The sequence below is a fragment of the Vombatus ursinus genome, unplaced genomic scaffold, assembly GCF_900497805.2.
Source record: "Vombatus ursinus unplaced genomic scaffold, bare-nosed wombat genome assembly UNPS02014830.1, whole genome shotgun sequence".
In the NCBI taxonomy this organism is placed as follows: domain Eukaryota; kingdom Metazoa; phylum Chordata; class Mammalia; order Diprotodontia; family Vombatidae; genus Vombatus; species Vombatus ursinus.
In genome coordinates this window covers 14,541,915-14,569,181 of record NW_020954608.1, presented here as the reverse complement: position 1 = coordinate 14,569,181, position 27,267 = coordinate 14,541,915, and the positions used below count along the sequence as shown (strand labels likewise).

At 37.2% G+C, this 27,267-nt stretch overlaps 1 protein-coding gene across 2 annotated transcripts in view; it reads left to right on the top strand.

The window, feature by feature from the left end:
- The window catches only part of GSAP (gamma-secretase activating protein), a 112,651-nt gene that overhangs the window by 7,565 nt on the left and 77,819 nt on the right, over positions 1–27,267 (top strand). For both annotated transcript variants that reach the window (XM_027838687.1, XM_027838686.1), the window contains exons 2-7: positions 6,426–6,502; positions 8,401–8,457; positions 12,969–13,038; positions 13,257–13,307; positions 20,108–20,196; positions 27,106–27,175. In XM_027838687.1, the coding sequence (XP_027694488.1) occupies positions 6,426–6,502; positions 8,401–8,457; positions 12,969–13,038; positions 13,257–13,307; positions 20,108–20,196; positions 27,106–27,175 (414 nt within the window). The remainder of the gene's footprint in view (positions 1–6,425; positions 6,503–8,400; positions 8,458–12,968; positions 13,039–13,256; positions 13,308–20,107; positions 20,197–27,105; positions 27,176–27,267) is intronic.

Genomic DNA, 27,267 nt, shown 5'->3' with positions numbered 1-27,267 from the left:
GTGTTTAGACTTGGGTAGTAGCAACATATAGAACAGGAACTGTAGTGCACTAGCATCTGTCTTATATAAGAAGTGATTTTATAGTCATTAAAAAAGAAAAATTTAGCTTCTCCATTTTAGCAGAGTTAGTGTTGAAAGTTCCTTTCTATCAAAATTTTTTCACAAGTGCTGAGTATATTGAACTTAAGCCACATTTCCTCATTTGAAATTGCAACACTTCCTCCTCTGGACTTTCCAATGGTATTTAATTGGAGGATGGTCATAAAGAGTGATTAAACAAAGATGGAATTATTTCCTTTTTTTTTTTGTTAGGCGATGGGGTTAAGTGACTTGCCCAGGGTCACACAGCTAAGTGTTATGTGTCTGAGGCTGGATTTGAACTCAGGTCCTCCTGACTCCAAGACTGGAGCTCTATCCACTGTGCCACCTAGGTTCCCCAGCAAAGAGGGAATTAAACTTATTCACAGTGCATGTGACATAAACAAACTTATTCAAGGTCAAAAGGGCTGATGGGCAAAACAATTATGGTGAAACATTTGACTCTGAATTTCCTGGGTTGCTAAATATTACTAACTCCAAAGCTTCATGCAACTTAGAGTGAAAGCAATATGTCATCTGTAGGAATTGGTAATCCCTGCTCTGTTGTTACTACCTCTCCTCCCCCTCAAAGTTATTCTAAGTATCTGAATCTATTCTATCTGCCAAATTAGATCATCAGCCCACTGGATAGCGAATGTGTAGAATTCTATGTTTTCTATAGCTTTTAGACTATTGCTGGCTCTAGCAATTATTAACAAGTGAAAATGACCTTTAATGGAATAATTATTCCCTTTTCTAACCTATAGAAAATTGAAAATCTTTCCTTTCATTAAATTTTCACTGATTTGAGAATGACAGGTAATCTTAGGGAAAAGGAAAGGGGTTTTCCTACAAGATTTTTTTCCTTCTCAATTCAGTTAAAGTATTATTTATGTGAAACCAAATTCTTACAAGGCACAATTCTAGGTGTTGAGACCTACAAAGATAAACTGAAACCTTTAAAAATTATCTTTTAGAAGTGTCTCTTGGCATCATTATAATCTTGGGGGGGAGAAAAAGTTATTCGCAAAATAACAATGAAGTATTATATTATAAATTGTGTCAAGGCAAAGCGGTTTCCAGAATGATTTGGGGAGGATATTTCTAAAATTTTTATGAGATGATTGCAGGATTAATTTTGTTATAGTTTGAGAATTGTTTATTTTCCTCAAGAAATTCCTTCTTTATACCTAATATGCAGAGTTCACGGTCATATTTACTTCTCTTTTATCTGAGTCATACCTTTTTCCTGAGGCACCAATAGATTGATCCTATCTTTTGAAATAAAATTCAGCCTGTACTCAAATTATAAGATGGTATGTAAATGATTATCATATCCTATAATGTCATATAATTTGCTGCTTTCCATATAGACACATATTTGTCCTATAAAAAATAAACACCAATACTATTTTTGGGGAAATGAAACAACAAACCATAAAATGCCAGAAGCTAAAATAATTTCATTTTGATTAGTTTTTGAGGAAGCAAAAAAAGCAATTTCTTCCTCAATGAATCCTGTATCTATAACTTATATTTTCTATAGGTCTTTAAATCCAGAATTATGTGAATATAATGAAATTTCAAAGTTCATCAATCATATATTACTACTTTTAGGTTTGTTGTTTGTTTTTTTAAGAGAGATTGAGAAGGGAAGAGGCTCAAAGTTTATGTTAGAACAGGGTGATCCTATCCTTACAGAGAGTATAGTTGTGTAGAGAGATATGATACAAACACAGATGTTACAACACATGGAAATTGTTTTTAAAAATGAGTTCTAGATGAGGTTTGAGGAGGAAAGGAGGTGCCAGGAAAGGCTTCCTAGAAGAGGCAGCATTTGAAATGGACTTTAAAGGATGGTTGGAAATTTAGCAGGTAGTGTGGTGATCTATATATCCAGCCCCAGCAGGCTCTCTCTTGACCTCCAGTTCCCAACTGGTTAGTGGACATTTCAAACTGGATGCATCATAGGCATCTCAGACTTGGTACGTCCAACACAGAACCCATTATCTTTCCCAACAAACCCATCCCACTTCTGAACTTCCCTACTTCTTTCCCACCTCTCTTCTTTTAATCTTGCAGGTTCATAACATTGTTGGTGTCCTCTATTCTTCTCTCCCTCTGAGCCCTACCTACCCAGTCAGTTGACATATGTTATTGTCTCTTCATCCACAGCACCTAATCACATAGCTACTACTTTAATTCAGTCCCTTTTCACCTCTTGCCTGGGCTGTTGCAATGACCTTCTAACTGGTCTCCTTACCTTAAGTCTCTCTCAACTCCCATCCATCCTCCACTCAACTACCAAAGTGATTTTCCTCACATGTTAAGTCTGACCATGATACTCCTCTGCCACTTAATATGCTGGAATTGGATACGATACAAAGTTCTCTGTTTGGTTTTTAAAGCTCTCATTTACAACTTGTTCCCAAACTGCTTTTCCAGTGTCATTATACATTATTCTTCTCCCTAAACTCTTTGGTTCCGACAGGCTGGCCTTTTGCTGTTCCTCCTAAACAATGCTGCCTCTTCCCTCTCTGTGGCTTTATGTTCATTGTCCTCCATGCCTAGATTGAATCTCCTCGTCCCTTTAATCTAGTGGAACCCCTTACTTCCTTCAAGATTCATTTTGAGTACCACCTTCTACATGTAGTCTTTCCGGATCATCCAACTACTAGCACCATGTTTCCCTAAACTGCCTTATATTTAGTTTGCATTCATTCTTCACATATTTAAAGGAACACCTTGTCTTCCCCTGGTAGGATGTAAATTTCCTTAGTGTAGGGATTGTTTTATTTTCGTTTTTGCGTTTCATTTACATCTACTACAGTGGCTGGCGTATGGTGGGTGCTCAATAACTGTTTATTGATTGGTAGAAGAAGGGCATTCCACATATAGAGAACAGATGAGTAAAAGCATGGAGGAAGGCAAGTCTGAGGGTGTTTATGGGGAATAGCTAATAATCTATTTGGACAGAACATGGGAAGGCATGTAGTGTGAGGTAAGAAATGCAGTGGAAAAGTAAGGTATTGCCAGATTGTAAGCCTTGAATACCAGATGAGACTTTTGAACTTAGTAAGTTATAGGAAACCACTAAAGGTTTTTTTTCCCTTTTAAATTTGAATTCTAAATTCTCTCCCTCAACCACTCATTAAGAAATAAAGCAATATGACACCCATTACATATGTGAAGTCATGCAAAACATATTTCTCTTTTCGCCACTTTGCAAAACAAATCAAGAAAAACAAAGTAAAAAAAAATTATTCTTCAGTCTTTACTTAGAGTTCATCCACTTTATCTCTGGAAGTGAATAGCATTTTTCATCATACATCCAGTGGAATTGCCTTGGATGATCATATTGATCAGAGTTGCTAAGTCTTTCACAACTGATTATCATTGTAATATTGCTATTATTGTGTACAATGGTCTCCTAGTTCTGCTCACTTCACTTTGTATCAGTTCATATAAGTCTTCCCAGATTCTTCTGAAACTATCCTGCTTGTCATTTCTTATAGCATAATAGAATTCCATCACAATCATGTATCACAACTTGTTCAGCCATTCCCCAGTTGGTGGGCATCCCCTCAATTTCCAGTTCTTTGCCACCACAATAAGAGTTGCTATAAATATTTTTTGTACATATGAGTACTTTTCCTTTTTCTTTGATCTCTTTGCTGAGTTAAAGGGTATGCATAACTTTATAGCCCTTTGGGTATATACTAAAGGGTTTTGAGGTCAGGAGTATCATGACTGTACCTATGTAGAAGTAAGGTTGGTCTGACAGTAGTTTGAAGATGGATTAGAAAAGGGAGAGGAAGGAATGAAGGAGTGAAAATTTCTGCTGAGGCTATTGCAAGAGAAAAGATGGGTAGTAATGACAGTCTATACCAGGATGGTAGCAGAACATAGTGATGAATAGAGGATACTTTCTTGAGCTAATTTAGCACTTAGAATGTTTTAGAGTCATAAAATCATAGAATGTTAAAGATGGAAGGTGCTTTAGATATAATCCAGTCCAATTCTCTCTTTCTACAGATGAAGACAGATGAGATGATTTTGTGTGAGCAAGGGATTATAGTCATTGAGAAGGTTGAAAGAATTATCTGAAATAGCAATGAGGATAGAGATAAGGTGATCCAAATGGATTTAAAAGAAAAAAAATAATAATGATATCTAGCATTTATCTAGTACCTACTGTGTGTCAGGCATAGTGCTAAGCACTTGCAAATATTCTCTCATTTAGTCCTTACAACCCTTAGAGGTAGGTACTATTATTATCTCTGTTTTACAGTTGAGGAAACTGAGGCAAACAGAGATTAAATGACTTGCCTGGGTTCACAAAGCTAGTAAGTGTCTGAGGGTGAAATGGAACTCAGGTCTTCCTGACTCCAGATCGAGTTCTCTATCCACTGTGTCACCTAGCTGCCACCTAGCTGAAAAAAATCTTCTTTTAAAAAATCCTTGAAATCCATTTATGCCATTTTCCCCTTGGCTTCATCATTATTGTCTGCCAGTCTCCAGGTTATTTTTTTTAAAAACTGGGTCTCCCAGACTGGACTAGAAGTGCAAGGGCTGCTCATAGATCCAGTACTTATAGGTATCTGAGCTTTGACTTGTTTTGTTACTAACTTCAACTAGTTTGCCCTTCTTGGGGTAACCTGGTAGTCCCTGTGGCTCGCCATATTGATACTGAACTTTGTGCATTCACACAAGCAATGTAGTCCACTGCTGTTCAGAACTCCTGAACTCAAGAGATCTGTCAGACTCAGCATTCTCTGGTCATCTAGATTACAGGCATCTACCACGATGTCAGATTCATTCTTGGAACTTTCTTCATGGTTTTAGTACTTACCTCACACAGTCATTTCATCTCTCTACCCTTGTTTCTTCCATTCAAATGAGGAACCAAAAGGCTGAGAGGCAATGTGACATAGTAGATAGAGAACCAGCTTTTGACTGGGAAGACCAGGGTCTTTCTCAGTCAAAGCAAGTCACTTAACCTCTCTTTGCCCTTCAGAAACTCCCTTAAACTACATATTTCAGAGCACTTGCTGACTTTCATTGGTGTGGGAGTTTGCCAATTGAGAATTCCCTATAGCAGTGAAGTTACAAGTTTGACATTTGACCCCTCCTCTTTCTCTTCCTGCCACTCCAGTAGAAGAAAAATGAGTGTTGGGGTTTGATAAGGTATATTGGAACTATTGGAATTAACAGTGATGCTAAGGGGGGGACCTGACTCAGGTTCAGGTTAGTGTGTGTGTGCGCGCGCGCGCACACGCACACACACACACACATACATATATATGTAATATTATACTGATCTGTATCTGACCACTGGACTCAGATGGCTCTGGAGAAGAAAGTGAGGCTGGTGCCTTTGCACAGCCCTCCCTCACCTAAATCTAACTCACTTGCAAGTCATGGCATCATCTTCCTGATGTCATGGTCTTCTTTGAGAATGAAGGACAAACCACGACATAATATATTATATAACATATAATATATATTACACAATATGTGTGTGTATATGTGTGTGTGTGTACACAATGATGTGGCAAATGTTTATGCCTGACATACTTTTAAGTTTAATCTGCATTATTATCATGAATATCAACAGTAATGATTTTTGCTAAAATAATGTTAGATGTGTATCTCCTTCTTTCCTCCTAGATACATTCCTCTGTACTTGGGTATAAAAGGACCTAATTTTTGTTTTAGAATTATGTTTATTTTTTTCATTTTTGTTTTTTTTTGTTTTTTTGGTGAGGCAATTGGGGTGAAGTGACTTGCCCATGGTCACACAGCTAATAAGTATCAAGTGTTTGTGGCCAGATTTTGTCCTCCTAAGTTCAAAGGCTGGAGCTCTATCCACTGCGCCACCTAGAAAAGGACCTAATTAGGAGAGAATCTGCTGGATAGGCATGCTGGGTCACAGCGGGTTCTGCTTTCAAATGCTGCCTTGTGTGACAGTTTTTCACATGTGAAATGATAATGTTGAATTGACTAGATGTTACTTCTAAGTCTAGATTATATTGACCTGTGAAAGTATAGCTTTATCCAGTATAAAAGAGATCATTTATCTTATTTAAAAATCTATGAAGCACTTGTAATAAGATGATCAAGAATATATTTTCTGTTGTAAAGGTTTTCCTGGTATCTGAGGTGACTTTATATCAGTCAACAAGTATTTATTGAGCACATTTATGTGCCAGGCACTAATAGCTTTTTCTGTTTTTTATTAATACTAAATAATGATTTTACTTCACAGATTTTTAAAAAATCTTTTTTCCCCCCAACAGTTTGCCAAAACACCAGTACTCCTTTAACTTAATATTGTCTTATTTCAGATCCTGTTGAGAATAATTATGAAACTCTACATGTAGTCAATGTAGAAAGAAATGGAAAAGTTATTTACAGTTGTAAGGTATGTCCCCCTTTGAACAAAATTAGATGTTGTGAGGAAAAATTGAGTGTTAACCTTTAACTTATGATGATTATTTTTTGGTAAAATTTAATGTTAGAATTCAATTTTTAAATGTTGCATATGTCATAGGACTCTTCCATAATTCCATTTTTCTAAAAATAAAACTGTAATGAAATGCTAAAAAGCAAATAAATTGCTTTAAATAACTATTAGCTAACAAATATTAAAATACTCCTCAAAAACAACAAAAAGATGATTGCTCGTGAAACCATTAACTTAAATAATTTACAAGGTTTTTGGGAAATGTGTATTAGTTTTAACAGTGTAGTATGTCCTATTCTAAGCTTTATTTCTCCTTTTCTAAGGGGATTTTTCTAAGGTCATTGCCCTTTTTGGGGATCTCCTTCTAATGGGATTTCCTGGATTTTATTCTATTGCTATTATTTACATAGTTGTTGCCAGTACATGACAGGTTTGGTAACTTGGCCATGTATTTCAGAGGCAGAACTCAAACTCAGGTCTTCCTATCTCCATGGCCAATTCTTTATCCCCTACATCATTTTGTCTCCCTAAGTCTTCCCATATTACTTTGTTTTCTTCATATTTATAATTTCTTGTGGTACTATAATACTTGATTACACAATTTGTTCAACTATCCCCCAACTGTTGTACGCATAGATTGTATCTAGCTTTTGGTCTTACAAATAACGCTTTTAGGAATATTTTGGTATAGATAGATCTTTTTTTCTTTTCATTGTCCTTGGGATATGGACATAGTGGATCACTTGGCTAAAGGATATGACCAGTTTTGTACCTCTGAATAACTTATCGATTTTTTTTTCTTTTTGAGAGCTTGTAAGACCATTAACACAAATCTCTTGTCAGATAGAATTAAACATATTCAAGTCTTTTTCAGGAAAAAAAAATTTAACACACTTATTCCAGTTTGTTGTAGCTGTTTTGAGTTTAGATAGTTAAAATTTTGAAGGTGCATGTCAAAGAAAAAAATCACAGTTTTACTGCATTGATAGTGTACCATTTTAACTATGTAAAGTAAGTTCATAGTTTTAGCTGCCAATGTTTTTGTCAGGGACCATGAGTATTACTTCCCTTCTTTCAAAATAGAAGGTCAGCCCCCTTAGATGGGACAATGTGTTTCCCACGCTGACATAGTCACACGGTGCCTGCTTTCTGCCAAATTGTTACCTTATTTGAACTTTTTGCTTTTAAGCCAGCAGGATCTCAGCTGCTCCAAATATATAACATTTAATAAAATGGATGGCTGATTTATTTTTATTTGCTTTTAAAAAAAGTATTGACATAATCTGTTTTGACACAACAGATCCTTCCCCAGTAAACACAAACAAATCTGGGTTAGCCAATTAACAGAAAGTAGGGACATATCCTTTAACTTGAATATTTTTGCTACTGAGATAGACTATTGTATTTGACCAGTTTTATTGTCTTAATGTTGGCTTTATTGATGTTATTGCAGTCATTATGTATGTTGTTCTTTTGGCTCTTTTTCTTCTCCTTCTTCTTCTTTTTTTTTTTTTTGGCTAGGCAATGGGGTTAAGTGACTTGCCCAGGGTCACACAGCTAGTGAGTGTTATGTGTCTGAGGCCGGATTTGAACTCAGGTCTTCCTGATTTTAGGGCCGGTGATCTATCCACTGTGCCACCTAGCTGCCCCTCTTTTTCTTCTTTTTGCATCACTTTACATACATCTCTGAGTTCTCCATGTCTCTGAATTTTTCTTGTTTGTTGTTCCTTAATGTATAATAATATTATATTCATATACCTTAATTTATTGAACAATTTCCTTAGACTCAGTGATTAGGAACTTGTTTTGTTTTCATCTTTTTGTTATTATTGTTAACAATTGATTTCTTTTAATAGGACAGCAAGAGAAATGTCTTCTTTGGATTATATGATCTCCAAACTAAAAAAAATGAGGTAAGACAGCAAGAGTCTTATGTTATTATGCTCAGTATTTACCTTCTTGCTTTTATGCTCTTTTCTTTCCTTCACTTTCTTTTTATAAATAACTTTGTAAATCTTTCTGTCCTTTGTAAATCTTTTTGCCCTTTTCTTTGTTGCATTCCCATTAAAAAAGAAAGAGTGCAAGAGTTCTTGAATCAAAACACTAATTTGTAGAAATCAACATGAAAAATTTTTAGCCAGTGCTTTCAAATACCGTATTTCATGGCGTAATCATCACAGATTTTATGGCAAATTTTTCTAAGTGGAGTGCAACTATTATATGAAGCTTTAAAAAATTGTGCCGGTATTACTTAAAAACCATTTATTACTGGGGGCAGGTAGGTGGCTCAGTGGATAGAGCAACGGCTCTGGAGTCAAGAGGACCTGAGTTCAAATCTGGCCTCAGACACATGACACTCACTAGCTATGTGACTCTGGGCAAGTCACTTAATCCCAAATGTCTCGCCAAAAAACAAAACAACAAAAACAACAACAACAAAAAAAACTACCGTTTATTACTAAACTCTCTTTGGTGCAAGATTAGGATCCATGGAATACTTGTGAATATATGTTAAAATTGGGAAGATGCAAGTCTTACCATACTCATGGCAGCTTCACCTGTCTGCCCAATCTGCTTGTGCCTACGGCTCTTCATTGGTTTGAGTGACAATATTGCAGCTCTCTAAACAAACCTCAGAAGTTGGTTTTTGGAAATATAATGACAGTGCATGTGTGCTGAGAATTTTAGGCTCACGGCTCATAATGTGTGAGAGATAAATGTGTATCCATATGCTGCTGGTGAATACATTGCTACTCTGTTTACCTTTTAAGTGGTGTGAGGAACAGAATTATACTATGTGACATTACACGATGAAAGGTTATAAACTAATTTTTGGACTGAAAAAACAGAGCGCAACGATTATGCGGTGGCAACGATTATGTGGTGAAATACAATACATTATTAAAGTTATACCCATTAAGCAGTGATTGGGGTAAAATATCAGCATGGTAGAGAAAAGGAAGAGAAAGCAGGCATGTTTCTGTTGATGGGCCCCGCTAGTCGTAAGTGCCGGTCAGCAAACATTTATAAAGTATCTACTGTGTGCCAAGTCCTGTGCTAAGGACTGGGATGTAAAGAAAGGCAAAAATAGGGTTTGCCCTCAGAAAGCTCATCTTCACATTGGGGAGAAAGCATGCAAACAACCAAGTTCATACAAATTCTATCCAGAGTATATGGAAGGTAATGTCCAAAGGTAATGTCAAAAGGAAGACAATAGTAGGGGAGGGTGGGGAAGGAAGGGGGAGATGAGGAAAAACCTCTAGAATATGTGATTTGAGCTGAGTCTTGAAGGAAGTCAGGGAAGCCAGTAGGTGAGAGGAGAGCATTCCAAGCATGGGAGAAAGCTAATAAAAAAAGCACAAAGTTGGGGAATGGAATGTTGTGTATGAGGAGTAGCAAAGAAGACAAATTTCATTGCATTGTAGAGGTTTGGGGTAGAATAAAGTGTGAGAAAACTGGAAAGACAGGAAGAAGCCAAGGCTGTGATGGACATTTAAAGCCAAACAGGGGGTTTTATATTTGATCCTAGAGGTAATTGGGAGCCATTGGAGTTTATTGAGCAGGGAAGTGCTATACTTTTAAGAAGATCTATACTTTAAGAAAATCCCTTTGGTGGCTGAGTGGAGGATTGATTTTGGTGGAGGCAGGCCTGAGGTAGGGAGACCAAGAGAAGGCTATTCAATGGTCCAGACCTGACATAATGAAGGTCTACCCCAGGATGGTAGTTGTGTCAGAGGAGAGAAGGGAACCAATGAGAATTGTTATGAAAGTAGAGATGATAAGACTTGGCAATAGATTGAAAGTACATGTGAATGTAAATGATTGAGTGGAAGATGATACCAAGGATTCAAGCCTGGGTGACTGAAAGGGTGGTGTTGCCCTCAACAGTAATAGAAAAGTTTGGAAGGAGGGTACTTTTGGGGGAAAGATAATGAATTCTGTTTTGGACTTATTGAATTTGAGATATCCAACCAGTTTGACATGTCCAAAAGGCAATTGATGATATACGACTAAGATAAAGGCTGGTTATGTAGATCTTGGAATCATCTGACTAAAGATGATCAGTGAATCCATGATGAGATCACCAAGTTAGATTGTATAGAGGAGGAAGAGAAGAGGGCCCAGGACAGAGCTTCAGGACCATCCATGGTGTGTGTGTGTGTGTGTGTGTACGTGTGTGTACGTGTGTGTGCATATGTGTGTTATGGACCAACTCGTGCCCGAAGCTATAATTCACAGGTTAGGAGGGAAAGAGTGTAAGAATAAAGGAATAAAAAAAGAACAATGGGATTAAAGTGAGAGAAGGCAAAGTCTAGTATAGTCCAAACTGATAGGCATGTGAAACTTTGGGCAAAACAGAGTAGTTCATTAAGGCAAACGATTAAAAAAGCTAGGAAGGAGGAGATTATGAACTAGGTTTGAGAACAAAGATCTGGGAAGTTATGTGTGTGTGTGTGTGTGTGTGTGTGTGTGTGTGTGAGTGATTTAAACAGAGCGAGGTCAGGAAAACCCCACAGAAAGGTAAAACATGAAGTGTCTACTGACAGTATTTCACGCAAGAAACGAGCCCATGACAGAGTCCTTTTGTGATGGCTATGTATGAGCCATGCTCCCTCCTCATTTAAGCTGTGGTTAAACAGCTGTGGATCCAGATGTGCTCCAGATATTGCTATGGGAGGCTGCCACCACACCACAGGAACTGAAAGCCCCTGGAACAAGGCTGGCTGATTGTATGGGCACTTCTGCCTTGCTGGGGTGCTATTATAGCCAGAGCACTTAGAGGAAGCAGGTTGAGTGTTCTTCCAACTTACTCTCCACCCTGCCCCCTGCCTAACACATACTCTTTGATCCAGTAATGGATCTATTCCTTGAACAAGATGCTCCATCTCTAGAGACCCCACATTTCACTGGCTGTTGTTCATACGATGAATTCTTTCACTCCTCATCTACCTCTCTTGGCTTCCCTGAATTCCTTCCAATCTGTTAAAATCCTACCTTCTAAAAGAAGGTGTTCCGTATCCCTCTTAATGCTGGTGTCTTCCATGTGTTGATTATCTCCATTTTATCCTATCTATATCATGTTGTATGTGGGTTTTTTGCGTGTTATCTCCCCCATTAGGCTGCGAGCCTATTGAAAGTGGGGACTGTCTTATCTCTTTCTTTGCATCCCCAGCACTTAGTACAGTGCCTGGCACATAGTAGGTGCTTAATCAATGCTTGTTAAATGATTGGCATAATCCTGGTGAATCCTACAAGTTGCCTTTTGTGTTTCTGTGGTTTTACCCAGAGAGCATGTAGGAAGACAGAATAAATGAGGATCCAGATGAAATATCTGGACATGGTCAAATAACACTTGGTATTCTGGGGGACCTGGGCATTTTTCATGTATTGCAGAATTGTACCTTGCTAATTGCCCTTCCTTTAGGAATATGACCCTTAAGTATCATGTATTTCTATTGCTTTTGTGGTCCAATGCTGAATGGGCTCTGATAAAAAGTTGTGCCCGTATCGGTGACTTCTGTGTTCCTGAAAATAATGGCAAAGACATATTAATGAATATACTTACCTGAACCTTTTGTACACACACAAAAACTCATTTGAACTACAACCCATAAATAGGTGACCTACACTTTCTTATTAACTTTTAACGCCTATCAATACATGCAGACTGAAGGTTTAGTTCACTTGGTTAACCTTAGGCCCTTTTATGTACATCCTCTTTGCCCTATCTTGGACTCAGCTGCTTTTAGAACACAAATGATAATTATATCCTGAAACTCTTAGTTTCTTACAGTTACTTGGTCTAATAAATGGCCTAATTAGGCCCTTACATTTTTCTTTTGCTTGCTGCTGAAGCTCCAAGACCCCTTCCTTTTTATATTTTCTGAGTGATTTTGATTTGCCCTTTTTTTTTTAAGGCAATTGGGGTTAAGTGACTTGCCCAGGGTCACACAGTTTGATTTGGTTTTTAAAGGGGTATGAATAATTGTAGCTATCCCCACCTATTCCTAACTCTTCACTCAAATTTTCCTCTTTTTGGAGTGAGTAAATTTTCCAGTTTACTCACTGGCTTTTTAAAGAGGCCAGACTCATAATCTTTTGATATTTTGAAACTATAAAAAAAAATCACTACTAAACAAAAATAGAGATTAAACAGAGTTAAAAAAAATTTCCTAAGAAGCTGCAGAAATTCTTACTAGAGCCCTCAAAGTAAACACTACTATCTAGGGCAATTGCAGTGATGCTTTTAGGTCAGATTTTTAAGTTAGTGGAATTTTGGCTTGCCAGTATTATCCTTGCTAATTATTGTTAAAAATAAAATTGCAATAATTTTTAAAAGAAGACTTATTAAGATGATTTATAAATTTAGGATTGCTATTTAACGTGAAATGCCATAATAAACAAGAATTTTATTTCTAAATAGCATCTGTTTACGTTTGAGAAAGATTTGCAAGTTGTCAGTTGCTCTGTCAACCGTGAGAAAACATTACTTGGTAAGTGATATTCTCTTGATTTTTTTCAATAATAACTTATTCTGTATTATCTATTTTAGGGAGATAATTTTCTTAGACAGATTAGTAGGCCCTAATCTACATGAAAGCATAAGTTGTGCTGTGTTTCAACTTATATTATTTTGTCATTTCAGTTCTCTGGTGTAAACTGAAAATCATTTTAAAATCTCTAATAAAGCTTTCTGGTTTTCTTCCATTAGCTGTCAGTTTTATACAGTCAGCTAAGGAAAGAAGGAATGAACTTCAACCAGGTAATATAGTCATTTTTTATTGTATTTATTAATTGTGATCAGTCTTTTTCAGATTCTTGCATAGGAAGCAAACAAGCATTTAGTAAGTTCTTACTATATGTCAGGCACTGTGCTAAGCACTGGGGATACAAATACAAGCAAAAAAAAAAAAGACTAGGAGCAGGTAGGTAGCACAGTGGATAGAGTACCAGTCCTGAAGTCAGGAGGACCTGAGGACCTGAGTTCAAATACGGCCTCAGACCAAACACTTAACACTCACTAGCTGTGTAACCCTGGGCAAGTCACTTAACCCCAATTGCCTAAAAAAAAAAAAAGACAGTCTATGCTCTCAAGGAGCTTAATTTTTTTTTATTAGGCAATTGGGGTTAAGTGACTTGCCTAGGGTCACACAGCTACTAAGTGTCTAGTCTGAGGCTGAACTTGAACTCAGGTCCTCCTGACTTCAGGCCGGTGCTCTATCCACTGCACAACCTAGTTGCCCCCAGAGCTTACATTCTAATGAAGAAAGACAGTATTCAAAAGGGAGCTGAAAAGTGGATCTTGAAGGGGGAAGGAGGAAGATACTTAATATGGGGGCATGCTTTTAAAGTCCAGCAAGTCAGGAACAAGCCTTGGAAGAGAATAAAAGTAGGTTGGCCTGGGCCCACCTGCAAAATACATAGAATTTCAAGTTTTCTGAGCATGAATTATTCTGCATTTAGAATGAAAGCCCCTGGGATCATGAGATGCATGAGTTTTGTACAAGTTCCAAATACATGGTGAATGTTCAACTTGTATTGAAGAAATACTTATCTTGCTCATCTTTGAAGGTCAAGCACCTACTGTGTGCCAGGTCCTATGCTAAATGCATTACAAATGTTATCTCATTTGAGCCTTATAATAACCTTGTGAGGCAGGCGCTATTATCATTCCCATTTTACAATTGATGAAACTGAGGCAGACAGAGGTTAATGACTTCCCCAGGGTCACATAGCTAGTGAGTATCTGAGGCTGAATTTGAAACTAAGATCTTTCTTAGGCCGAGTGCTCTATCTGCTATTCCACCTAGCCGCCTCCTAGATGACATGCCCATCTATACACAGCTTTAAAGAGGTAGAGGGAGCATTGATAGAGTTGTTAGATATCTGTGTAGGTTATCTCCCCAACTAGCTCTCAAGCTCCTTCAGGGCAAAGATTGCATCTTTTATGTCTTTGAGGCTGTATTAGCACAGTACCTGAAACAGAGCTGAATAGATATTTCATTCTTCTTCATCATCAACATCTATCAACAAACTTTTTGAGTGCCTTCTATGAGCTAGGTGATGGGGCTACAAGAGCCAGGACCAGGGATAGGTGAGGCAAGGAGCTGTATAGCAAACTATTTACAGGAGGTGAAGGAAGGGGGAAAGGTCCACTTTATAATAAAAAAATGAATACAAGCATTTTGAATGCCATCAAATTTTATCCTCTATAATACGTACAGGTATTTCCTTTGTGGTAAATCAATTCTTATGTATTACAAGGCAAACAATTTTCAAGACCTGCATAGTTATGCAAATTCCTTGTTCTGGCATTGGTTGTAAGACATAGTCCCTATGGTCAAGTCTTTTACAGTGTGGTTGGGGAGATGGGGTATATACATAGAGGAATTAGCAATAATACAAAGCAGCGCAAGCTTAGTCCTAAATGAGTGATAAAAGTAACATGTGCTAGTGATCACAGAGTTGGAGTTTGGTTAAAGAGTGGCAACAAAAACTCTTTTGCCAGGCTTCCAAGATGGTATGGAATCTCCCTGTCCTTCCCAAACTAGTCCAGACTCCCTCACCATTAGTCAGACTTCTCTCCTTACTGTCCCTGTCTGTGTCAAGCTCAATCCTGCCCCCAAGCCTTTGGTTGTGCTGTTCTCTCTGCTTGGCATTCAACAATTTAATTCAACCCCACATTTATCAAGTACCTGCTCTGTGCAGAACAGTAATTCTGTGAGATACTCTGAAATTTAGATACCGTATTTTCTGTTCTCCTAGAGCTTAACAAGCAACTCAATACAAAATAAATCATGACAAGTATTCAGAGAGGGGGCAAACAATGTGCTACATAGAGAATGAGTGAAAGGGGAAGGTCATTCCTTACTGAAGGCAATCAAAGAAGGTACATGGAGAAAGAAGAAGAATTTGAGTTGGGCTTTAAAGCTTGGGTGGGAACTCAGTAGGTAGAGGTTGGTGTTGGCAAGAGCATTCCAAGAATGTTAAATAGTGTGAGCAGAGGCATATAGATGGAGAAAGACAGGAGTTATAGAGTTACAGAGGAGATGATGAGTATTCCAGTCTGACTGGTCAAAAAAGTGAATGAATAAGAGTAATAAGAAATAAGGCTTAGGGAATTAGGGTGATGGAACTTTAATGCCAGGAAAAGAAATTTGAACTTAATCTGGCAATAGGAAATTGTTGAAGGGTTTTGAGTTGAGAATTGACATGACCAAATCATGCCATAATCAATTCAGCAAGTCAGCAGGCAATTATTAAGTGCCTACTATGTGCCAGGCACTGTGTTAATTACTGACTGGACATAAAAACATAAAAATGAAACAGACCCTGCTCTTAAGTAGTTTCCAACCTAGCTGAAGGATAAATCTGCCAATAGTGTGATGAATCTACACCAATGTACCAGAAGCTGTCATTGTGGGGATTCTTAATGATTAATAACTTTTATGTCCTTGGCACAGTGGATAAAATGCTGGACTTAGAGTCAGGAAGACCTGAGCTTGAATCCTCCAGATACCTATTAGCTCTGTGATTCTGGGGAAGATACTTAATCTTTTTTCAACCTCAGTTTCCTCATCTGTAAAATGGGGAAAATAATAAGTACATCTACCTCAGCGGGTTCTTGTGAAGATCAAATGAGGTAATGTCTATAAAGCACTTGGCAAACTTTGAAGCACTCTATAAATGCTAGGCATTATTATTACCTGTCTTGCACTGCTCAAATAATTCTGGAGCCTTCTGAAGCTTACTTGTGTCTCAAGATATTTAGTCCTATGGTTGTTAGCAAACCAATGCCATGATAAAAATTTAGAGACATAGAATGTTTATATTCAGGACAAAATAAGCAGTAAAGAAACAGAAGGTGTTCATACCCCTCACTGCTAGTGACTATTGTCTTGCTCCCCTTGTCTCTAGAATAGTTTCAGTCTTGAACTCTTCTAGAAGCTTATAACTGTGATAGGGGGAGGCTTGGCTATATCTTTCTGAAACCAGAGTGAGTGGTTAGGAATTTCAGTGAATGCAGCTACAGCATCCCAGTTTGGGCATCATACTTTGCTACTGTAGCCACGATGTCTCTTCTCTTTGCCCTGTTTTCCTCAGGATTGCTTGACAGCCTTAAAATAATTAAAAACAAACCAACAAATAAAACCTTGCCACTATCCTTGCTAGATTCCTGGTTGTAATCTTTTCCCTTTTCTTCTCTGGGTCATCATCATCTCCTCCTCCTCTTTTCCTAATTCTTCTTCTCCTCCTTCTCCTCTTTCTTCTTCTCCTCCTCTTCCTCCTCCTTCTTCTTCTCCTTCTTCTCCTTCTCCTCCTCCTCCTTTTCCTCCTTCTTCTTCTCCTAATTCTTCTCCTCCTCCTTCTTTTCCTAATTCTTCCTCTTTTTCTTCTCCTTCTTTTTCTTCTTCTCCTCCTCTTCCTCCTCCTCCTTCTCCTTTTCCTCCTCCTTCTTTTTTGAATTTTCCTTCTCTTTCTACCAATCAGCAACAGCTCCTAGGAAATACCTCCTGGGAAATAGAGTTCTTGTTTTCCTTCAATCAGCAACCATTATTTGGGCCTAGGGCCTTGTGGCAATTGTAGTTCACATGTTTGTAACATATATATGTATATATACACACATACATATACACATATATACACACATATAAATATAGACATATAAAACATACATACACACATACACACACACACACTTCCCTTCCTTTGTGCAGAAGGAATGGAAGAGAGGGGTGAAGGGGAAGGCTAGAACTGTTTCATACCTTCTCTGCTCTGGTTAATTTGGAGGAGCAAATAAAAGTACAAGTGAAAAGATCTCTTAGGAGCCTATCACTATAGTTCATATGAGTGGTCATTAGAACCAGTGACCCGAAGGTGCTGGTAGTAGGAACAGAGAAGAGGGAATTGTAGAGAGATTGTGGAGTTAGAATCAATAGGACCTAGTTACCAATTGTATTTGAGAGGTAGGGAATTGGGAAGAGTTAATGATAATACTAAGGAAGAATGGTGAAATAACTGACAAAGTAGTGAAGTAAGAAACAGATTTTTGGGTGGAAAATAAGCTCAGTTATAGATACGCTAAGAGTGAGGTATTGGTTAGATATTCAGTCAGAGCATTATGTAGGCAATTAGAAATATGGAGCTGGAGCTCAGAAGAGATTTGGAAGTCATTGGTGTGGAGGTAACATTTGAAACTGTAGCAACCGGAGATATCAAGAGACAGAGTTATCAGGGGCCTCATATAAAATCAGACCCACCTTAAGAATTTATGAAGAGGAAGGGGAGCCAGCAAAGGAGACAGAGTAAACGTGGTTAAAGAGGTAGGAGGAGAGCCAGGAGAATGTGGAGTCTCAAAAGTCGAGGGAGGAAGAGATCAAGATTGCCCAAGAAGGGAGATTGTCAACCCTATCAAATGCCGTAAAACCAGGATGGATGAAGATGGAGAACAGGCTGCTAAATTTAAGGATTAGGATGTCATTGGTGATCTTGAAAAGAGCAGTTTCAATAGTGTGGTGAAGACTGAAGCCAGATTACAAAGGATTGAGGAATGTTCGGTCTTTTTTTCTTGCCACCAATTCACCTATCGTCCAAATCTAGTCTCTAGGTAAAGTCACTGGTTACCTTGAAAAGAGCAGTTTCAATAGTGTGATAAAGACAGAAGCCAGATTACAAGGGATTGAAGGATTCTTTTATCTTCTGTTTTGCCACTGATTCACCCATTATCCAATCTAGTGTCTCTGTAGTCTTCTTTAATTATGCTAGCCCACACCAGTCCTTATTCCCTGAACTCCTGTTAAATTTTTATTTAGTGCCACAAACTTATTTCATAGATTTGTAGAATGTTAGAACTGGAAAGAGCTTTACAGACCAACTAGTCCAGTCTTTTTTTACAGGTGAAAAACAGAAACCAAGAGAAGTGATATGAAAGGAAGAGCATAAACATTTATATAGCACCCACTACATGCTAGGTGCTATGCTAAGTGCTTTATAAATATTATCTCATTTGAAGTGATTCACCCACTACCACATAATGAGAGAGCTGGTCTTAGAATTCAATTCTTTTACCTCTCATGACATTTCCAGTACACTAAAAGGTCATATAGGATTTTAATAAGAAATTTACCTAAATAAAATTCTACTTCATTAGTATAATCATATTTTAAACTTTTGGTTCAGTCTTCATCAGAGAAGGAATATTTAACTACAGTAGGAAGAGAACTGAAAGATCATGACCTTAAGAACCTTAGTTTTAAAGACGTATGATGATGTGCCCTTTTTTGTGGTTGGTTACCTATGGTTATTTAAAATATTGTAATAATGTGGCCAAGACCATAGGTTCAGGCTTCATGTGAGCCAAATAGCTTATATTCTGTTCTACAGCTGTGAACTTCATTCTAACATTAGCTATGTGTCATATAAAAACATTGTTTATTAGCTATATAGTGCATAATGCATGTTTGGCACTTGGAGGAGAATGGGACAGTTGGAAAAGAGAGAGTGACTCAGTTAATGCAAATATGATTCCATTATCAGAGAAAAAATTTGGAGCACATTCCAGATTGTATGATATCTCACATACACACACAAAAATATCGAGTTATTGTTGTATACTGATAGTATTTGCCATGGAACTAAACTGTGTGTGTAAAGCAGTTTAGCTGCTGGCTATGACTGTGTCATAGCCAAAATCCCTGTGTATTTCTCTGAAAATGGCTGTTCTTAGGCTTTTGACTCATCCTATCAGTGTGGAAATCCCTTTTCTGCCACATTTTAAATTCATTTGGGCTATTAAAATGCTGCTAATTTCCAGTCAACATTTTTTGGTATCTTATTCCTGAAACTCTACCTGCTAATTCAGTTAATTTATTATGTTTCCAGTAACCTAAGTTACTAATCAAGTCTGTTCATCTAGCAGGTGAAAATGTGAGGACTGATAACTTGCTGGCTTTTGTCAGAGAAGCAACTTTTGTTTCAATTGCAGTTCTTTATCACAGTCTAAACAATTCTTGCAAAACCGGGCATTTGTCCACTGCCGTCCCTCCTCTCCTCCAGGGTCCTGTGATTGGGGCTGATCAAGGATGTCTTTGTTTGTACTTGCCTCTCTTGAAAAACTACTTCTGTATTCTGGGATGTGTAGATTACATATTGACATGCCACCTTTTGGGGAGCTGTCAAGTGGTTTTGAAGTCTGGGCCTCTACTCCTCTGGGCCTTTGTCATTATTGGTTGCTCCTGGATTATGGAAAATTTGTTTGGGTTGTCGGAAGAAATACATTAGCTACTGTCCACATGTGGAACTGAATTCTCTTTGTGTAGTGTGAAGCCAATGTCCCCATGTATTTTTCTGAAAATGATTTTTCAGGGACTTTTTTGACTAATTTTTACTGATGTAAGATTAAGGGTAGGAGAAAAATTTAATTCACAGTAATGCCCAAATTTCCCTTAGCTTGTATTCCATTTAAAGGAATTTGTAGCAATTTTTCTTTCCATTTGCTTTTAGGAAAGACACAGTATTACTTTGCAAAAGTCTTAATCACCTAATGTCTTAATTTCTTTGTAGCCTCTAACTGCTTGACTTTGTTGGTGGAAATTCATCCAGTTAACAATGTGAAGGTCCTGAAAGCTGTAGATAGCTGCATCTGGGTACAGGTAAGCTAATTTGTTACTAATCACCTTAATTAAAAGGCGTAAAACTCCAAGTAAGGCTGTATTTTTTTTATAAAAAATATTCTTATATAACATCAAAGATATAAATGCATTCACTTATGTGACTTTTTATATACAACATTTCTATTATGTACTCACAAAGTGAAACAGTTAAGCTTGTAGGTGGAGATATCTCTATTTTAATCAAATTGGCCTATTCCTTGTTCCCTCTGCATGTCACTCCGTCTTCTACCTGAGCCTTTACACAGGTAGTCTCTCATATCTGAAATTTACTTTCTTCTCATGTCCACGTTTTAGAAATTCTTAGCCTTCCTGAATGCACAATTCAAATATCAGCTCCTATAGTCTCCTTACTTCTTAGTCCTCTGTCCTGAAAATTTCTCTATTACTTTGTACGTACTTTCCCCTCATTAGACTCCAAGATCTTTGAAAGCAGGTTCTGCCTTTTGCCTTTCTTTATATCCTCAGCCCTTAGCACAGTGGCAGGCATGTAGTATATGCTTAATAAGTGTTTGTTAATTGACTGATTTTATATTTACCTACTTGTATATATGTTATATCCCCTCAGTGGAATGTAGGTGACTCGAAGGCAGGGATAAGAAAATTGAGACCAAGTAATTAACTTGGAATCCCCAGTATAGTTACTATTAAATCTTCTCTAAGTTAGGATCATAAACATGCAATAGTTTGTGGGACTACTGAATAGTCATTCCAAATATTACCTTGACTCTGCATTGTCCAAACAGATCTCAGCCCATATCTTTCATGAATCCAGGCCAGGGGTTAGACAAAATCACTTTTGATGGTCATTTTTTCCTCCAAAGAAAATCTTATTGCTGAGAACTTCCACCTGATGGACCCAGGCTCTCTCAGAATCTTAAGGCGTCCTCTACCCCTTAACATAGTCATCATAAGAACAATATTCTGTCACCTACTCAGTAGAGGAAACACAAAGTGGAGAAAGTATCAAGAGCCCTTAGATGAGTCCCCTTTCTTTAGTTATCACATGGGAGTGGCCAGGCTGGAATAAGGGAAAGAGAACTGCTATATCCTGTTATGGAAAGTTTCTTGAAAAAGTATGTTACTTGTCATGAGGGGAGAGTAGAAGGTAAAGAGCATCAGGGGTGGGGTCACTCCCTATCATTTAAAGGTCCACTAGTTCATCAGCTCTTTCTGCTCTGTGGCCCGTAAGGAAATGCCTTGACATCTCAAAGAGTAAAGCCCTCTCCCTAAGTCACATATATGGCTGGCCAGAATCAGGAAGGGCACCTGGAATGACCCCTATAGACCATACTCTCATTTGACCCCTGTGATGCCTATAAGCTACCACATACATATGTATGTTCCTTGTGCATATGCATATTTCTGAGTCTGGTTCAAATTTGTATGTAGGGCACAAGCTTCATTTCTTTTGATCTTCCCAGAGATACTTACTGCAGTCCTCCCCTGTCCCTGGCCTCCCACATAACTACCTTCTTTTCTCTTGTAACATATACATATCATGGATTCTGAATTAAATCTGTAATTGAAACCTATATATTATTGAAATTTTTTAAACTTTTGAGTTATTGGTCCTAATAATAGCATCTTTGAGCTGATGATATTCTTGTATATGTTCTAATGGACCAATATGGGTACAGATATTCCACAAAAAAAAAGATTAGTTTACTCTACTAGTTTTACTGTATTTCTTCCAAAGTCAGAGTAGCAGAAAGGAGGATAATTTGAGGGAAAGAATCCATTTTCAGTTTAAGCTTCAGGCCTAGGTCTTTGGAACAAAGCATGCTTCAGATAATGTAGTACTATTTTCTTGTTTATTTTTCTAATGGCATTAGCTAGTAATACGCATTATTTCTCTTCCTACATTTTACAACACAGCAAAGCTGACTTTCTTGCTGTTCATTGTGTATAACATAATATCTCTCATTTCTGTACCTTTCCACTAGTCATTTCCTATGCCAAGAATGCATTTCTTCCTCATCGCTAATTCATAGAATGTCTTGTTTCCATCAAAATTCCTTTTAAGCACTACCTTTGATTCCTTCCCTCTTGCTGTTATTGCCTTCCTTTCCAAAATAACTTTATATTTTAAAAAATATTCTAGATTTGCTTATATGTGTACATGCTGTTTCTTTTGATAGAATGTAAACTCCTTGAGGTCAGGGTCTGTTTCATTTTTGTCTTTGTATCACTAGCACCTAGCATAGTATTTGGTATTTAGTATACTTAATGAATGATTATTGATGGTTTGGTTTACTTGACTTTCAAAAGAGTGATGAAAGAATTATTTAGATCATTGAAATCATCACATGATGCATTAATGACACATTTTCTTCATTATCAGTTATTCGAACTTAAAAAAAAATACTTGAGGATGTAGTGTCCTTTTCCTACTTTTGTTGTTCAGTCATGTGCGACTCTTCATGACCCCATTTGGGATTTTCTTGGCAAAGGTACAGGAGTGGTTTGCCATTTTCTTCTCCAGCTCATTTAATTTTTTAATTTTTTTCTTTACTTTTTAAAGAATGTATTTCAAACTTAATAGAAAAACGTAATTATGTAATAATAAAAAGAAACATTATAAGCTTAAATATTAAAACTTAAATACAAAATAAGAAAAAAAAGCACTGCCATATGCACAGCAGAACGTAAGAGAGGATTCAAAATATACAGCAATAAATTTCTATTTCAAGAAAGCCTATATAATAAATACTACACTTTGTGTTCAGAGCTGTCCATCTTTGCTTCTTTGTAAGTTTTCTTTTGTTTTCTGCTGTGCACTTTTTACTTTGTTCTTTTTTCCCTCTTCTTCCCCCTTCCCCCCAAAAAGTATAAATAAGTGTGGATATATATGTGGATATATATACATATATATACACACATGCACACATACTCACATATATACACACACACATATACATACATATATACACACAAAGATATATACATACATATATACATACATATGTACACTTATATACACATACATATACTTAGATATCTATAATCATACTCATATATAGACAGATACATTCATATGTATCTATGTAAGGCTGTACTATACTTATTTGTCCGCTCTTTCTCTGAGGGTGAATAACCTCTTCCTTCATAAGTTTGAGTCTTTCCATATTTTTCTAAGTCCACTAACTCATCATTTCCTATGCCACAGCAATATTCTAACCTTATACTGTCTAGTTACTTTAAATTGTCTAAAACAATATTGATTAATATGGCTGACATGTAGTTTAGTTTCTCTATTTTTCTTTTATGATTAGATTTGTTTTAGCTTTAACTTTGTCTGAGATCATGATTACTACCCCTGCTTTTTTCCCTAATAAATTCCACTCCTGACCTTTATTTTATGTTTGTATGTATCTTATTTCCTATCCTTCCTGACTATTCTGCTTTACTTGTACCTGCTACCTTGCCCTCCCCTTTCCAAGGATCCTTACCCTCCCATTCCTGTTAATCTAAACACCCTTCTGTTACCCTCCCTCTTATCTTATTCATTTACCTTCCCCTCTAAAAATTCTTCTCTTATCCTCTCCCCCTCTCTATCCCCTTAGCCTTTTATTTCTTTCTAAATTTAGAAGATTTTTGTACCCTTCTAGATACATACATATTGTTCCCTCTTAAACCAATTCCTGATGAAAGTAGGGTTCCAAAACTACTAGCCCTTTTCCACCATCTAAGTCCTCTATGTCAGTTCTTCCTCTCACATCTCATTTATATAAAATAATTACTCTTTTTACCTGTTCCTAAATGGTTTCACTTTTTAAAATCATGTCATACTCAGGTCTACCCCAATCTTTCTTACAGACTGTCCAATTACGAATAACAATGTTGGCATACATTTTACATTTCCTCATATAAAAGGTAAACAGTCTGTCCTTACTGAGTCCCTTATAATTAATCTTTTATATATATATATATATATATATAAGGTGTATATATATATATATATCTTATATTTTTCTTGGATCTTATATGTCAAATCTTCTATTAAGTTCAGGTTTTTTTTTTTTTAACAAAATCCTGAAAGTCTGACAATTCATTAACTATCCATTTTTTTCATTCAGGATTATGTTTAACTTTTCTGGGTATGATATTTTTGGCTGTAACCCCAGTTCTTTTGTTCTTCGATATATACTGTTCCAAGATCTGTGGTCTTTCAGTGTCACCACTGCTAGGTCCTCTGTGATTGTAATTGTGGCAACACCATATTTAAATTTTTTTTCTTGCCGCTTGTAATATTTTGTCCTTGAGCTGGAGGTTTTGGAATTTAACTATGATATTCCTGTTAGTTTTCCTTGTAGAATCTCTTTCAGATGGTGATAGGTGAATTTTTTCTATTTCTACTTTCCCCTCTTATTCTAATGCTTCAGGACAATTTTTTTCAATTATTTCTTGTATTATTGTATCAGGATTCTTTTTTTTTTTGATCATAGCTTTCAGGTAGTTTGATTATTCTCGTGTTTTCTCTTCTTGATCTGTTCTCTAGATCTGTTGTTTTTCTTATAAGATGTTTCACATTCTCTTCTATTTTTTCATTCTTTTTATTTTGTTTTATTATTTGTTGGTCTCTTACAACTTCACTGGCTTCTCCTTGTCCAATTCTAATTTTCAAGGAGTCATTTTCATCCTTAAGATTCTGAATTTCCTTTTCTAATTGGTTGATTTTCTTTTCATAATCTTATTTTTCCTAGATTGTTATTATTTTTAAAGTTTTTCCTCAATCTCTCTCATTTGATTTTTAAAGTCTTTTTAAAGTTCTTCCATGAATTCTTTTTGGGCAGGTGACCATTTGATATTACTCTTTGAAAGAAGAGAGGCTTTTTTTTTTTTTTTGCCTTAGTGTCCTCCTCTGAAGATGAGCCCTAGCCTTCTCTATTCTCATAGTAACTTTCTGTGGTTGGATTCTTTCTTTCTCCTTTGCCTGCTCTTTTTTTTTTTTTTTTGTAACAGCTTATTTTTTTGTGATCACCTCTAGTCCTGGAGTATGGGGGATGGTGCCTCTGGCCTCAGGTCCTTCTTCAGTTCTGCCCTACAACTTGGAACTGAAACCAAGAACTCTGCCCTCCTGTAAGTGCCCACAACCAGCAGTGACCCTGCCCCACTGCTTCTGCATTCACTGGGCGTGTGCTGGTTCCTTCCGCCCAGGGCCATGTCTCTTCTCACCCAGGGCCATGTCTAGGCAGCACAACTGGGACCGGCATTCCTTATCAGCAGAAGTTCCCTCAATCTTCCCTGGCTCAGACAGACTCTGGACACTATCGGGAAGTGAAAGTTCCTGTGGCTGGGGCCAAGGTTACCTCCCAACCCAGCTAGCCCCAGAACTTGCCACATGTTTCAGTGGAACTAGCCTGGAGGTGTGTACTCATCACAGGGATCAACCTCTGTCCTGGGATTTTTCTTTAGATCTTCTGTAATTGTCCCAGGAGGACCACTGCTCTGCCCCAATTCTTGTTTATTTTTATCACTCTATGTTTGCCCTGAGGCACTATTTTATTTTGTTTGTGGGGGAAATTTGGAGAGCTTGGAATTTTCTGATCTGTTCTACCATCTTCCCAGAATCCTCTCTCTCCAGCTCATGTTAGAGATGAGGATACTGAGGCAAATAGAAGATAAGTGACTTGCCCAGGGTCACACAACTAGCTAGGTAGTGTCTGAGATTGTCTGATTTAAACTCAGGTCTTCCTGACTCCAAGCCTAGCACTCTATCCACTGCACCACCTACCTGCCCCCTTTCCTTTTTTAGGTCTCTTTGTTTTTCTTCTTTCTTTTTTTCTGACTTCCTAATTTGTATTTATAGTCAGACATTATGGGGTGTATGTGTGTGTGTGTGTGCTTTCTGAGTCAGAGGAAAGAAAGAGAAAGGAAAGACAGACAGGGGCATATATTGAGAGAGAGAGGGAGGGAGGGAGAGAGAGAGACAGAAAGAGAGAGAGAGAGAGCACCAAAAGACACAGAGACAGATCTTTCCTTTGCGCAGGTACCAACCCTATTCCTCTTTTGTTTAATTTCTCCTTTAAGCAATATGAAGACTAACATGCCTTACTCATACTCACTTTTGGCTTTGTACATCATCCAACAGAAGAAACACAGTGGCTTCCACCATATTTTCTTAGTATTTTCTGGTTACATGGTGCTTTGTCTTTTCCTTCAGGGATGGGAAGGGGAGAGAGAAAAAGAGAGACAGACAGGCAGACACAGACAGACAGAGAGAGAAGAGGAGAGGGGAAAGAGGAGGGCAGAGAGAGGAGAAAGAGGAAGAAGACAAAGAAGAGAATAACAGAGTGAGAGTGTGTATCTATATTTGTCTATCTATATCTTCCTCTGATATTAAGTCCTAGAATTAGCTCTTTAAGAAATATATTTTGTTTGGTCCTCAAGAAAACAACCACTTACCACTCAGAATATTCACCTTTTGGTTGATTAGAGGTTCACTGATTCCATTTAGGTAAAACCTAATTTAGCATAAATATAGGATCCTAGGATTTAGAACTGGAAGGAACCTTATTGGGAATTTCAGCAATTATCTGGTTCAGTCCCCTTATTTTATAGCTTGGAAAACTGGGTCCAAGAGAAGTGAATGAAATAAATGTTTTGGGAATAATTAAATATTGATCATTTTTACAGTTAATAAGTAGCAGTATTAGGACTTAAACTCAGGTATTCTGATTTTTTTAAATGAGTGTTTTTTCTTCTATTGTATTTTTTCAGCTTCCCCCTCTTCCCGGTAGAGTTGTATTTTGCGTGTATACCCTCTAAATATGTTTCATGGTCATAAATAAGTCCCATATCTGGCAGAACACTGATCAGATGCTACTTTTGGAATATCTGTGCTAGCAAGGCAGTTGCTTATGGTTTTGAATAATTTGCTTTTTACAGTTTCTCTACCCAATTGATGAAAGAAATCCTTTCCCAGAGAGCCATCTGTTACTGATTTCAGAAGAGAAATGTAAGTATCTCTTTAGTTTTCATTTAGTATAGCATCCTGGTTAAAACACACACACACACACACACACACACACACACACACACACACACACA